This window comes from Dreissena polymorpha, chromosome 6, assembly GCF_020536995.1.
Source record: "Dreissena polymorpha isolate Duluth1 chromosome 6, UMN_Dpol_1.0, whole genome shotgun sequence".
NCBI lineage: Eukaryota > Metazoa > Mollusca > Bivalvia > Myida > Dreissenidae > Dreissena > Dreissena polymorpha.
Window position 1 is genome coordinate 56,272,042 of NC_068360.1, and position 16,151 is coordinate 56,288,192.

At 35.3% G+C, this 16,151-nt stretch overlaps 1 protein-coding gene across 1 annotated transcript in view; it reads right to left on the bottom strand.

The window, feature by feature from the left end:
- The window catches only part of LOC127835325 (succinate--CoA ligase [ADP-forming] subunit beta, mitochondrial-like), a 33,870-nt gene that overhangs the window by 9,938 nt on the left and 7,781 nt on the right, over positions 1-16,151 (bottom strand). The window contains exons 2-6 of the mRNA XM_052361693.1: positions 12,656-12,800; positions 12,181-12,292; positions 10,853-11,015; positions 3,628-3,798; positions 2,475-2,574 (exon numbers count right to left, since the gene is read on the bottom strand). Coding sequence (XP_052217653.1) covers positions 2,475-2,574; positions 3,628-3,798; positions 10,853-11,015; positions 12,181-12,292; positions 12,656-12,800 — 691 coding nt within the window. The remainder of the gene's footprint in view (positions 1-2,474; positions 2,575-3,627; positions 3,799-10,852; positions 11,016-12,180; positions 12,293-12,655; positions 12,801-16,151) is intronic.

The window sequence follows — 16,151 nt, forward strand, 5'->3', positions numbered from 1 at the left end:
TGGATCCTGATGAGACGCCACGTTCTGTGGCGTCTCATCTGGATCGAAACTGTTTGCAAAGACCTTCAAAATTCGGTTCCCGCACTGAAAGGGTTAACTCGGTTCCCTGCGTTGAACCATACTTGTTGTCTTTGGGGGTGGTCTAAAGAATGCTCACAGAGTGGGGAGCCAACACTTGACCTTCAGAAAACTAGGCAGAAACCATATCCACATTGCAGGGGCAGCCTTATTTTAAAAATCCCAATGGCTCTGATGGGCCTAGTCTGGTTTTACATTGAATTTCAGATGTGATATGAATTGTATAAATAACAGCTATGATATTTAAATAATAATAGCAATCTTTAACACATCAAGATTAACATTTTGATTCATTTCAAATACAAAATTCAGCACTGCCCTTCTAAATTACTTAAGTGTTCAAATTGATAATAAAGGACTTAATCTCTACAGTTACAGAACTCGGTAAGAGTAAGAACGTTTGTTTCAATTATAACTATCGCAAATCTCAACTTGCGGTTTGTCACAATCATGACTAATCCCTTGCTCAGATACAGTAACAGTCACTGTCTCTGTAACAGTCGAAATGCCCTTGAACAAAGCCAGTAAAATTGTGTGAAGCCCCAAAACTGTGGCTTTGTGGCCAGTAAAAAGACCAGGTCAAGTACAAAACCATAGATGACTGACCAATGAAGTGGAATTTGGGACAAAGAAAGTTATGAGATAACTAGACCTTGTAACCAATAATAGTTTTTGGAGTTTGGATGAGACTTCAGATATGCTCAAGGGCAAGTAACTCCAGTTTGTGGATCCCTTTGGCTCTTGCAAAAATCATGATGATAACATATTTGAAGTTCAACCCTAAAGAAATCTGGAAGTGGTAGACCCAACAAATTTTGCATAGAGATCATCTTACCAACATAATGACTCTTATATACCCCATTCCTGCAAAGGTTAAATGATGATGCATGATCAATAACTCCACAATTACCAGAATAGATTTTCAGTACCGAACGATTGTCTTTAATATTGATATAAAAAAATATTTTTCCATGAAAATGCTCAGATACATTTTGTTAGTGATATGTTTGGTCACTTAGCTAAATAACCAACTAAACATGGGTTTACAACCATTGCTTTTCACACCCTTTTAAAAAGATATTTACACCTGCATTTATATGACAGTAATAGCGAATGGACCATAGAGATGTTAATATGTAGCCTAATAGAACGTGTACCTATAATATTAAGCTGTGACACATCTGTCCCCTATAACCTTTGTTGTATGTTGTTTTAAAATAATTTTAAGAAGAAAGACAAAATATAAATAACAGTAAACATATAGAAATTCGTTGGTATGAAATTTCGTGGTTTAATATAAAAAAACTTATTCGTTGATACGTAATTTCGTTGATTTCAAATTTCAGGGAAGACTGACCGTCATAATAATTAAACTTTTATTAAAACAACCAGAGTAATAATGAAGCATAATCTGCTTATCTATGTTGACAGCAAGACTTATGGTTAATATGCACTGAAGCATGAAAGTGTTGTCGTTAATAGTCAATAAGAGAAATAAAGCAGCGCACTTGTGAGTCGCCGCTCGCTAACTGCCATCAATTTTGTTTTGACAATATTTGCAATTCTCAGCACAATCGGTCCCCAAGTAGTATCAAATAATTTATATATCCCAAAATACATGTGTTAAAACTGTTATGTCTCTTTTTACTTTAATTGGCACTAATTGACATATGTGAAAAATCTACAAACTGTAAATTTGACGATGCACATAAAAGAGAACAATCATTGATGTACAGTTTAAATACCGTGCTTGATTTAAAAAGTATTATTACCCAAACACTTATCAAGAAAACAACATACTGTATTAACTAGCATATCTCAATCAAACAATGTCTCTTTCAAAATGGTTGAAAACACGTTCAGACAAAATCTCCTACTATAGCAGAATTGCCTGACCCTATAAAGGCTCAGTCATTAAAAATGTATAAATAATCGTTGGTACTTGAATTCGTGGCTCAGCGGACCAAAGAAATCCACGAAAAGTCGTACCACACAAAATTAAATGGTTAAACAGTAAAAACTTAATAAATATGGGTTTCAGTATTCCATCAAATTCATCTTAAAGACGTTTCATGACACCTTGGTGGTAACATTCTGACATACCTTACACAATCTGGAAGATGCGACACTACAAATGGTATAACAGACTCACTCTGGGAAAACAGGGTTTAAATCAAGTGTGTCAGGTGTCATCCCAGTTTAGTCTGTTAAGTCAGCTGAGGCTAATAAGGATTAATCTTAACAGAAAAAAACAGACTTACCTGGAACAACATTTTACACGCATGCATAAAACCCAGTTCTCCTGAGTGATCCTCAATAAATTCTGGATCTCTCTTGCCCTTTCATTGTATCACATTTCTACTATACCATTGAAGTGATGTCATAAAGTGGCCTACCGTTTCCTTGGTTGTCCTCTGACATGGGGTTAATCTCTATCATGGTGGCGTCGTACTTCAGAAAGATATCATTGTACAATTTCATGAACGTTTCAGCTGCCTGCAAACATTGTGACAACTTGCGTTAAGTTTAAACCAGTTTATTTTAGCTCAATGGCATGAAAAGACTGAGGCTTATTGATACTCTCTCGAGTCCATTTCTTGGGTAGAACCAGTATTTGGTGTCTTTTCGGGGGGGGGGGGGGGGGGGGGGGATCTTAAGAATCCTATCACAGTGGGATGGAATCAAGCATTTAAGGCTGCTATGGAACATAATAAAATATTTTTATATTTCACAATTGGTACAAAGAAAACATAAATCCATTAGTTTTTTTTCTCAAAACATCTACTTTATTAATATATTCTCGTGTTATGCTATATCATTGGAAGTGTGATGTTATGAGGTTACTTTGAACCGTTTCCCCCATAAGAAGCCAAGTGAAAATGGCTTTTGAACCAGCATAATACCAGAACAGTCTGCGAGTTACTTGCAGTCTGTTACGGTTTTATGCTGTTGGCTGATAAGGGTTGGAAATGAAGCCTTTAAATGTGAATTTAGTTAGAAAGGTATTTAAATTTAACTTTCTATGGGACTACAAATGCGTCAAAATACTTATCTTAGTGGAAAAGTGTAAAATGAAACCTAAGTTGTTTTTGTGAATATCAATAAGACAAAGACTAAGGATTGGAAATAAATAACAGCAGTTTAAATCCTTCAATGCATTGCAGTGATTCAAGACAGTGAAAACTCGAAACGATGTAAAAACTGCATTATTAGAAAGCTTTTTGATAAAATCATTACACTTCAGTCATACAGGCTAGAAAAAAGAAAATCTCCCCTGAAATTGATTGAGCCTTGTTCTGGGAAAACTCTGCATAATGTATGTATGTAAAGTGTCGTCCCAGATGTGCAGTTTGCACAGGCTAATCAGGGACAACACTTTCCACCAAAACTGGATTTTCCCTAAAAAACAGACTTTCTTGAAAGTAAAATATTACAAAGGCCGCAATTGTTATCCCTGATATTCCAGTGCAATCTGGAACCAAATTTTTCACACGTGCATTAAGCCCAGTTTTTGAAGAATGCAGCTCATTTAATTTATTTGGCACATACCGAATCTATAGCAGCGGCATCAAAGCCCATGTGAGCTGCCAGATTGACAGCCTGTTCCCGGTTGATACCAGATATAATGTCAATGGGCTCCTTTATTATGGCAGTGGGGCTGTCCCTTGCGACCTCTTCTATGTTCATTCCTCCCTGAGAACTGCCTACCATCACAGGACCCTGGAGAAGAGAGGGAATACAATCTACTTGATGAAAAAGTATGTGGGGTGATCCAAATGTTTGTGGAAAAAGTAAATATTGCATCAGTTAACTTCCACATATAACTGGAAATTACAAAACATCCAATTTAAACCACACCATGTATAAACTAAAGTGATTGACCAGAAACCATGTGTTAAATTCCACAAGCACCCCTGCCATACCCCAATCTTTTAACTTGTGTTTCAACTTCATTAAAAGCCAGGTTAAATACAGACAAGTTACCATTACCAGATCAGTAGCGTAATTAAATTGTTCTGGTGAAAAGCAATACATGTTTTGAGACTTCGTTTACACCAGTTTGATAAAATATTACCTTTGCTTACTGATTCAGCACATAGTCTTATTTTTAAACGCAGGCAAAATGTATTTGTGATACCTTTTTAATGCAGCAGAATTCATGCATTAACGGATCAGTTATAGCCATAACAGATCACGTGACTGAAACCACTCAGGGGCGGCATCTTACACACTATTTGATTGTCGAAACATGAAATGTGTTGTTTACAATGACCAAGTTACATTGCCAGTAATATATTATATTCATTTTTTGTAATTAATTGTTTTCTATATGTGATCTTGTATCCACACTTTACGCATGGTGTTCTTGTGTGAATTTATCTGTTGAAAATCCTAAAAAGATCAAAAAGATATGGGCATCTTATAAACCATTTTAATTGGTTGAATCATATCTAATCATCGATATTGAACATGGAACATAAATAAAACATTAACATTGAGATCATTTATTGTAAGAATCAACAAGATTTGCATATATTGTAATATAATATATTATCAATACGCATATTATCACGCGTTAACCATTATTGCCCTAATCCTTCATTTCATTTAAGGTGTTGCAAAATCTTAAACACGACTCAAAACCGAAATGGACTTGTGCAGACAGAAAGAATACTAAATGGCCTTTAAAGTAATGCGTCAACAAAGTCATATATACGTGGCAGCAATACATACCAAAATGTTTGACAAAGAGTAGCTCCGATTACCACTCAATCAATGCATTTTAAAGAACAGACCTTGAAGATGCTGTGTGCAAAATATAATCTTAAAATGTCAACTATTTATCTTGATACGCAGTCTTGAACATCAAGTGATCCCCCGAGTGATCTATGGGTAATGATCCGGTAATGGTCACTTGACTGTACCTGTTTTTCTAACAAACAAATTAATACATGTATACAGATACATGACTGTAAACATATACAAGAATATACAATGCTATGACATTTACAAATGTGAAACAAAATAGTTCTTATTGTTTTAAAATAAAATCACAAAACTTATGTACAAATTTGGACGCAAATATGATGCAGTTTCCTTTGGCACAAATAAAAACTAATGTATTTAAAAGGGACAATGCCAACACATACATAATTTTCTACTTGAAATGAAACAAGGGACAAAATTGTCACAAAACCAGGTTTTCATTGTGAAAAAAAATCTAATTAAGGGAGACAACTCAAACTGATCTATTAAAATGAACAAACAAAATTAACCCCCTTTGTAAGTTTGTTTCAAAATAAATCTATTTTAAGTTGTGATGACCTTGACATTGGAGATATTAACGTGATTCTTTCGTGCGACACACTGTCCCATGATGGTGAACAAATGTGCCAAATAATTGTAAAATCTCACAATGAATGACATAGTTATGGCCCAGACAAGCTCATTTATTGCCAATTTTGACCTTTGAACTCAAAGTGTGACCTTGACCTTGGAGATATCGACGTAATTATTTCGCGCGACACACCGTCCAATGATGGTGAACAAATGTGCCAAATGATTTTAAATTATGACAATGAACGACATAGTTATGGCCCGGACAAGCTTGATCCGCCCGCCCGCCAGCCCGCCAGCCAGCCCCCCAGCCCGCCAGGCAGCCAGCCAGCCCGCCCGCATTCGCCAATCTAATAACCAGTTTTTTCCTTCGGAAAACCTGGTTAAAAACCTGGTTAATGAAAAGTCATATCCACATGGCATGCCCATATGCATCAAATAGACAACACATATTGAACATGCATATTTGCAACAATCACAAAGCATGAACCCTGATCATACTTAGTTTCTGTTACTCAGCTTCAGTTATTGCATAAACAGACAGCTTTTCAGATCTGTGAAAAGTCATTTAAAAAAACAAAATCATTACAGATGAATGTTGAATGTAACATGTAAAAGATCATTAAAAAAACAGTAAATATTATCAATACATGTAATTATCTTAATAATACAATAGTTTATATTCCAAAATTGATTCATTGCATCATATCAAAGTCTTAGTCCAAATTGAGTCAATGTCAAGGTCAAAATGAGGTCAGGGAATGTTAGTTGCTCTGTGTGTCGGAAGCATAAAATTCAAAGTTTTAAATTGTACATAGTAAGCATTTATGTTTAGCGAACAGTAGATTTGGGTTAACCAAGAATGTTGACCTTCTAACTCTCCAAGAAGGTGAAGGTCAGGCAATGTGGTTACATGATAATACTCAAATACATCATCCACTCAAGCACCAAAGCTTTATAGTAAGCAAAATTGATATAAGAATAAGGGCAAAACCAAGAATATGAACCTTTTGATAATAATGATGAGATAATTATTTTTTGCCGCTTTATACCCTTTGTTACTTTTGTTTAATTTTTAAATGACGCTCTATCTCAAGCCATGTTTGTAAAATTGTGATAAGCCTTTATTTTGTATTAAAATATGCTTTTTGTCTGAACTTTTCTCCATGCAAATATTTTTAGTGAAGCTGTAGTGAGGTCATTCCGCTAATAATTTTTGCAGTGAGTAAAGTCGAGATACATATTGTGAATATTAATACAAAATAAACGCTAGTAACTTTCTTCTGATATGGCTGGAAAGTGAGCGGCATTTAAACAAGAGGTGTCTGAAGACAGCGCGCTCGACTTTTCGAGTGCTTGACAGTATAACGTAAGCCATCATGGGGAAATTGTTCATATTCAAAAGTCAAGGTAATATAGTCATATTCTAACTGGAAGTGGACAATTATTAAAACATAGTGATCGCTTATGTTTTAAAGAAGTGGTACATTATAGACGATTCTGAGTTCATGTAAATTTTCTACAATCTATTGAACATTTGTAAAGACATAAAACAAACTTAAAAGATTATATTTCAAGTTTGATAGCAATAGCTTGGGTGGGATGGTTGGAATGTCTTTCAAAAATAAAATAATAACAAGGGACAAAATTGTCACAAAACCAGGTTTTCATTGTGAAAAAAAAATCTGATAAAGGAAGAAAACTCAAACTGAACTTTTGAAATGAACAAACAAAATTAACCCCCTTTGTAAGTTTGTATTAAAAAAAAATCTATTTTTAGTCGTGGCGACCTTGACATTGGAGATATTGACGTGATTCTTTCGTGCGACACCGTCCCATGATGGTGAACAAATGTGCCAAATGATTTTAAAATCTCACAATGAATGACATAGTTATGGCCAGGACAAGCTCATTTATGGCCATTTTTGACCTTTGAACTCAAAGTGTGACCTTGACCTTGGAGATATCGACGCAATTATTTTGCGCGACACACTGTCCAATGATGGTGAACAAATGTGCCAAATGATTTTAAAATCTGACAATGAACGACATAGTTATGGCCCGGACAAGCTTGTTCCGCCCGCCCACCAGCCCGCATTCGCCAATCTAATAACCGGTTTTTTCCTTCGGAAAACCTGGTTAAAAATATTTGTGTTTTTTTTACCATGTTTCAAAATATTTGTGTGTGTGTGGGGGGGGGGGGCAGTGTGGTCATTTATTACAGTCATGATACTTAAAAAATAAGAAAATAAAGAAAAAAAATGTTTTGTTGTTGTTGTCATTTGGGGGGGGGATTCTGGGTTGGGGCGTGGGGGGATGGTTTGTGGTATGTCAGGTTAGTGTTGTTTTGTCAAAGTATGAATCAACTCTGATCCAAAATAAAGAAGTTATGGTAATTTAAGCAAAATTTAATTTATTTGACCTTGAGATTCAAGGTCATTCAAAGGTCATGGTCAAATTCAACTTGCCAGGTACAATACCCTCATGATAGTTAGAAAGTATTTGAAGTTTTAAAGCAATAGCCTTGATACTTTAGAAGTAAAGTGCATCTAAAACAAAATTTAACAAAATATTCAAAGTTACTAAGTCAAAAAAGGGCCATAGTTCCGTCAAAATGCCAACCAGAGTTATGCAACTTGTCCAATACAGTCCTCTTATGATAGATAGCGAGTGTTCCAAGTCTGAAAGCAATAGCTATTATACTTTAGGAGTAAATGGGACCAAAACACAAAACTTAACCAATTTTTCAATTTTCTAAGTATAAAAGGGGCCATAATTATGTCAAAATACCAGTCAGAGTTACATAACTTTGCCTGCACAGTCTGCTTATGATAGTTAGTAAGTGTTGCAAGTTTGAAAGCAATAGCTTTGATACTTTAGGAATAAAGTGGACCTAAACACAAAACTTAGCCAAATTTTTTAATTTTTTAGTATAAAAAGGGGCATAACTCTTAAAATAATGCTGATAGATTTATGCATCTTGACCTACACAATTGTCTTGTTGCCATAAAGAAGTTTTTTAAGTTTGAGTTAATTATCTTTGATAGTGTTTAAGTTATTTGACTTTATAAAAAATAAAAAAAATTAACCAATGCCGACCCCGGGGCAAGTAGTATAGCTCTCATTTTTCTTCGAAAAGTCGAGCTAAGAATGAATACAAGTAATAAAGAGTATAAAACGGCAAAAAATACCAGCCTCTGCATAAACGTCACCATCTTGACTATCACATGATTTCCCCCTCTGTATAGTAAAAATTATAAGCTTTTGCCAATAATAATGTTTTAACGAAAAAAGTTTCTATGTTAATAATTGTAAGATTTAGAAAATTAAATGTTAATTATCTTATCTATTTTGTCTGCTTTTTTCTGCCAACATCCTACTAAATCCGGGCATTTATACACTGAACCGATGAGACGTTTTTTCGATTTGTGGTTATTAAGTCCATGGCTAAAGCCAATAGACAATCAGATAAGGGTGATGTCAAAGTGTTGATAGAGTTCAAAGACAATATCCATCCATACATGAAAGCTTTGTAGTAAGCATAATCTGTCTATGAAATGATGACAAACATATGACATTATAACAAGGCAATTTAAGATATTGAGTCGCACAGAACAGACAACTAAAAAAAAGAACTTACACCATCAGACTAGCAATATTTTAAGAAAAAATTATTTTTATAATCAATATTCATATTTTATAGACATAAAAATTAGAACTTCATGTATTGCTTTTACTAGTAATCTAAACAAGAGGCACCAACGCACAAAAAAATATTAATAATGTTTTACAATAAACATACATGTATATTGAAAAACTGCCCACCCGACCAATATGGAACAAGGAACAAAATTGTCACAAAACCAGGTGTTCATTGTGAAAAAAAAATCTGATAAAGGGAGAAAACTCAAACTGAACTTTTAAAATGACCAAAAAAAATTAACCCCCTTTGTAAGTTTTTTTTTTTTTTTTAAATCTATTTTTAGTCGTGGCGACCTTGACATTGGAGATATTGACGTGATTCTTTCGTGGGACACACCGTCCCATGATGGTGAACAAATGTGCCAAATGATTTTAAAATCTCACAATGAATGACATAGTTATGGCCAGGACAAGCTCATTTATGGCCATTTTTGACCTTTGAACTCAAAGTGTGACCTTGACCTTGGAGATATCGACGTTATTATTTCGCGCGACACACCGTCCAATGATGGTGAACAAATGTGCCAAATGATTTTAAAATCTGACGATGAACAACATAGTTATGGCTCGGACAAGCTCATTTATGGCCATTTTTGACCTTTGAACTCAAAGTGTGACCTTGACCTTGGAGATATCGACGTAATTATTTCGCGCGACACACCGTCCAATGATGGTGAACAAATGTGCCAAATGATTTTAAAATCTGACAATGAACGACATAGTTATGGCCCGGACAAGCTTATTCCGCCAGCCCGCCAGCCCGCCAGCCCGCCAGCCAGCCAGCCAGCCCGCCCGCATTCGCCAATCTAATAACCAGTTTTTTCCTTCGGAAAACCTGGTTAAAAACTGCCCACCCGACCACCCTCCTCACCTGGGTTAAACATAAAAACAACCAAAATGTGGGTTGAATATGTGAAAGTTTGGACAACTTTATAGGGTCTCTGATTGTCAGCATTTTGCATCTACACATGTAGCTAACTGGTAAATCCCTGTATAAGTATCACATGAGCAGAACATCTATGTTTCTCTTGTATTTTATTAATGCATTGTAATAAATTACTCAAACAAAAATTACTACAATTGATCAAAGACCTACAGAATACAATGTAATCTATAGGTCTTTGAATTGATTCACAAATTAAGTCAGCCAAAGTGGTTAAGGTCAATAGATGTAGATTAACTTTGGACAGAACTGGTTTAGCTGTGTTAATTACATGGGTAAATTCCAACACAGCTTAGTTGTTAAAGTTAAACTTATCGGACCAAATCAATATTTAGGTTACTCCGATGAATTACTAGTACTTCTCATTCTATTTTTAGACCGATAACTTCTCAAAACAATACTCTTCTTCAAAAACTTACAATCAGCTGCACAAATAACTTATAAATTTCACATAAATTAGTCTATAAAAAAATGTCAGAAGCTTTCATATGTCATAGTTTTCAAAGATTCACCCAAAATTGCTGAAATGCACAATTAAAGACTTGTCCATGAAGAATAGATATTTTTACATTTAATTCTTCTAAACAATTCCCTTCCACGATAAGGTACAATGAGCACAAATTACCTTTAAATTTGTAAAAAAAAGATCCAAAACAATTTGTTTCAAGCTATTCGACTTCAAAGTTTTCACAGATTCACCCTTGGTATAAATTATTCAAACATACTTGTCACAAGCTATCAGTCATCCAACATTTCACAGATTCATAGCATGTTAAAATAACTCCAACGTACAGCAAAAGATCGGTCCATAACGATAGCGAAGTAGTACTCCCTGCGTAGGTAGAGCCTCTCCACAATCATGACCGTGTTACAGATCCTGCCTGCCTCCCCTGTCTGCTTTGTGATCAGCTTGGAACCAATCATCTTACTGGCCACAGTCTCTGCTTCCTCCGGCCTGGACATAGAATGGCTTAACACATTTATGCCTAGTGGACTCTCCCTTCCTTCTTAATTGGATCCATTTATTTCCAAAATTAGGGATGTCTAGCATATTTATTTCTATATTTATAATATTTCTTACAGAAATTCCTGTAAGCAAACAGCGCATACCCTGATGAGAAGCCGCATCATGCGGCATCTCATCTGGGTCTACGCTGTTTGCCAAGGCTTTTTTTCTAGACGCTAGGCATAAATGGGTTAATAGATGTGTGTAAACTGTCGTACCAGATTAGTGCAGTTCGCACAGGCTGATCAGGTACGACACTTTCTGCCTAAGCAAGATTTTCTCTAAGTAGAAACTTCCTTAATATGAAAAAAAGAAATATACCAATGAAAGGTATTGTCCCTGCACAGGCTTATCTGGGATTACACTTTATGCATGTGGATTATGTCCCTTGTTCACAGAGTGAGGCATATATGTGTCTTGTTCTGAGAAAACTGAGCTTAATTCATGTGCGTAAAGTGTCGTCCCAGATTAGCCTGTGCAGTCTGCACAATCTGCTAATCAGGGACTACACTTTCCCCCTAACCTTGATTTTTGGTAAGGAGGGACTTCCTTGAAACTAAAAATACTATTAAAGCTGAAAGTGTCGTCTCAGATTAGCCTGTGCGGACTGCACAGGCTAATCTGGGACGACACTTTATGCACATGAATTAAGCCCAGTTTTCTCAGAACAAGACACATATGTATTCAAATTCACTAAAAACCATCCCCAGGGCGTTTAGATTTACCTAAGAAATTGGGGCGGGCCCTTAATTAGCATTATTGAAAATACACTACTATACATCTTTTGGGGTGCTTGCATTTTCACAATTATTTACACAAACATATCTAATAACTGGAGCATGGTCATACAAACCTTAGGAACACATTTTTAAATATTAATGATATAATAGATTATGTTCCCCAATCATTCAAAAAAAAGTGTACAATTGAAAACAATTTATTTTTGCAAGTCTGAAATTTTCAATTGTTTAAGAAATGTTTAAAAAGTTAAATTCACAACCATTTAAAGGGGACAGACTCAAAAACCTTGGATAACAGGAACATAATGAGGTTGTAACAAAAATCTAGTGTCAAAAAACTATATGAGCAATTACTGTATATGAATAGTACTTACGAGAAGCATATTTTCACACCACCCTTAAGGCCGCTGGTAAAGTAACCTTTCCCTCTACCTCCTGCTAACACCTGGGCCTTAACCACAACATCTGGATTCTGTGCATTGCCCACTAAAATGTCAAATAAAGACAACTATCATAAGGCCTATACAGATTTTTATTTTAGGCGTTCATGTATACAAGGGCTTTTATAAACATTTATAAACTGGAAATGTGAAGTTACTGGCCACGGATTTTGGATTTCTTTCTCATTATATTTAAAAGCTTAAACTTTACAAACATGCTTAAAATTTAAAATTACTAAAAAATTATAATTTCACTTAATTATAAAAAATTAAATGTATCATTTAATTATGCATTTTTACAAAATTGTGTTGCAACTTCAAAAATATAACCTATTTTGTTTTAATCTTGCAAGATCAACTAAACTTAATTACAATTTTTTTAACACCATTTTCACATTAATAAACTTACCAAGGTCTTCTGCACATTTTCTCACTTCAGCTACACTCTCTGTTACCCTGAACTTGGGCACTTTGACACCTGCATTCTTTAATAGTTCCCAGGACATGTACTCATGTATTGAAAGGTCTCGTTTCTGTGGTATGGCTGACAGGGGCTGAAATAAACCAATTAATATCAGTGTTTTTCTGCGTAAAAAAATCAGGTCTGGTATTCGGCCCCATTCCCAATGGAAAAAAGTACATATTTTTCCCAAATGGGACCTAAAAATAAAAACCTAAACCCAAATGGGACCTAAAAAAGGTTTCCAATTTTTTTTTTTTTTTTTTTAAAGATTTCAACATTTTGTTCATCTCCCATCCAGCAATATCAGGTCAACCTTAGTAAAATAACAAGAGCTGTGCCCCATAGGATGACTTATGCCCCATATAAACGCTTGATAGAAGTAATGTGCTTTTTTCGAAACCTAAACGCAGATTTCGAAACCTAAACGGGGACCCTAAGTTCAAGGTCAAGGTCACAGGGGTAAAAATTTGTTTGCATATGGAAAGGCTTTGTCCATATACACATGCATACCAAATATGAAGGTTATAACTCAGGGGACATAGAAGTAATGAGCATTTTTAGAAACCTAAACGCAGATTTCAAACCTTAACGCGGACCCAAAGTTCAAGGTCAAGGTCACAGGGGTAAAAATTTGTGTGCGTATGGAAAGGCCTTGTCCATATACACATGCATACCAAATATGAAGGTTATATCTCAAGGGACATAGATGTTATGAGCATTTTTTGAAACCTAAACTCAGATTTTGAAACCTAAACGCGGACCCTATGTTCAAGGTCAAGGTCACAGGGGTAAAAATGTGTGTGCGTATGGAAAGGCCTTGTCCATATACATATGCATACCAAATATGAAGGTTATATCTCAAGGGACATAGAAGTTATGAGCATTTTTCGAAACCTAAACGCAGATTTTGAAACCTAAACGCGGACCCTAAGTTCAAGGTCAAGGTCACAGGGGTAAAAAATTGTGTCCGTATGGAAAGGCTTTGTCCATATACACATGCATACCAAATATGAAGGTTATATCTCATGGGACATAGAAGTAATGAGCATTTTTCGAAACCTAAACGCAAATTTCGAAACCTAAACGCGGACCCTAAGTTCAAGGTCAAGGTCACAGGGGTAAAAATTGGTGTGCGTATGGAAATGCCTTGTCCATATACACATGCATACCAAATATGAAGGTTATATCTCAAGGGACATAGAAGTTATGAGCATTTTTCGAAACCTAAACGCAAAGTGTGACGGAAAGACAGACAGACAGATGGACAGATAGACAGTCCGATCACTATATTCTCCCTTTTCTTCAAAAGAGGGTATAATAATACAGAAACACTTCTATGCTCAATTTGAATCATTTTTAAGCAAAACAGCAACAATAAGTATTTTACAATTTTAATCAAAACGCCGCAAATTTTCAGAATTCAAAGGGACCCTGCCCCATTCACAAATTGGTGAAAAAAAACACTCAATATTTTGCATAGCAACTCATCAAAGTAGCAGAAAAAAAACTTGCAGCTTCTTGAAAGTGTGAAAAATGTCTAATCAAGAGATGTGTTCGTCAGAAACACAATGCCCCCTATTGCGCCGCTTTGAAGAAGAAGGATGACCTTGACCTTGAACTTCCACCACTCAAAATGTGCAGCTTCATGAGATACACATGCATGCCAAATATCAAGTTGATATCTTCAATATTGAAATAAGTTATGGCCAATGTTAAAGTTTTCGACGGACAGAAGCCATATATTTGACATTTTACCTTGAAGGATGACCTTGACATTCACCTTTCACAACTCAAAATGTTCAGCTCCATGAGATACACATGCATGCCAAATATCAAGTTGCTATCTTCAATAGTGAAAAAGTTATGGCCAATTTTCAAGTTTTCAGACGGACAGACTCCATATATTTGACATTTGACCTTGAAGGATGACCTTGACCTTCACCTCTCACCACTCAAAATGTTCAGCTCCATGAGATACACATGCATGCCAAATATCAAGTTGCTATCTTCAATAGTGAAAAAGTTATGGCCAATGTTAAAGTTTTTGGACGGACGGACAGACGCCATATATTAGACATTTGACCTTGAAGGATGACCTTCACCTTCCACCATTCAAAATGTGCAGCTCCGTGAGATGCACATGCATGCCAAATATCAAGTTGCTATCTTCAATATTGAAAAGTTATGGCCATTAAAGTTTTCGGACCGACGGACAGACTGACATACACACATACTGACATACTGACACACTGACGGACAGTTCAACTGCTATATGCCACCCAACCGGGGGCATAAAAACAGTACAATTATTATAATTTCATGTACTACTATAATTATTTTTCCTTTAATTATTAAAAACAACTGATTTAAGCCCTTTATTTTTAAATTTAAAATATCAATATCCGTGTGCGAAATTCAGATTTTAAAGTAATAGCCCAAATTTTTATACACATATAAAAAGTAAAATTTCTTAATAGCCCGACTATACATATTTTTTAATTCCCACTAGCCCGAATGGCTTTTCACTAGCCAAAACCCTTTGGGCTAGTGCGAATTTCATACACTGCACTATTTTTTATAAAATTGAGCATATTTATAAATGATATAGGCTTTTCTTCTTACAAAAAAGAACTACTTTAAGCTTTTTCATTTTTTAATTATGATGAACATGAATTTCATGTAAATCATTTTCTGCTAGAAAAGCATGCCAGACAGGTAATGCGATATATACAGCGTTATGTCATGGTAAGTGTGGTCATATTGATTGAAAAACATAAACTTTGTAGTGCATATATCCAGAGTACTGTTTCTTTACTTTTGTATAACAATTTTGCAGCGCACAAAAATTGGTTCTCAAACAAACGAAACAGTTAGCCTTATTGGTAACCTAACTGGCCTTTTGATTGTAACTTTTAGTTAGCATATACACTCTACTAAAAGAAGACCTGTAGTAAAACTGCTTCATATTTAATGAACATGTACTGTGAAGTGGACAGATGTCATCATGATTGGCCAGGGCCATCAGGGCCATCACGGCCATCGTTTGGTCATTTTTGGGGCCGAAATTCAGCCCCATTCCCTACTTAAAATAGTATCCTTTATTCCCCTATTTAAGCTGAAAATTCCCCCTTTCCAATTTTTTTTTAAATTTTTTTACTTTTATACCTATGTTGCCAGCTGGTATCATGCTATTAACCTTTGATTAAATGTATATTTATGTAAATAACATTAAAATATAGCAAATTTAAGTGTTGAATAGTTGCTGAAAAGATCTTCTAAAATTTCCCTTTTCGCCCAAAACGACACGAAATTCCCCCCTTTAAGGACCCTGGCCCCAATCCCTCAAAGTGTAGCAAGGGCCCTGAAAATGTCAGCTGATTTTATTACCTGATGTCTTATATAAATGATAATTAATTATTTTTTGCTATTTTCTCGTCGAAAA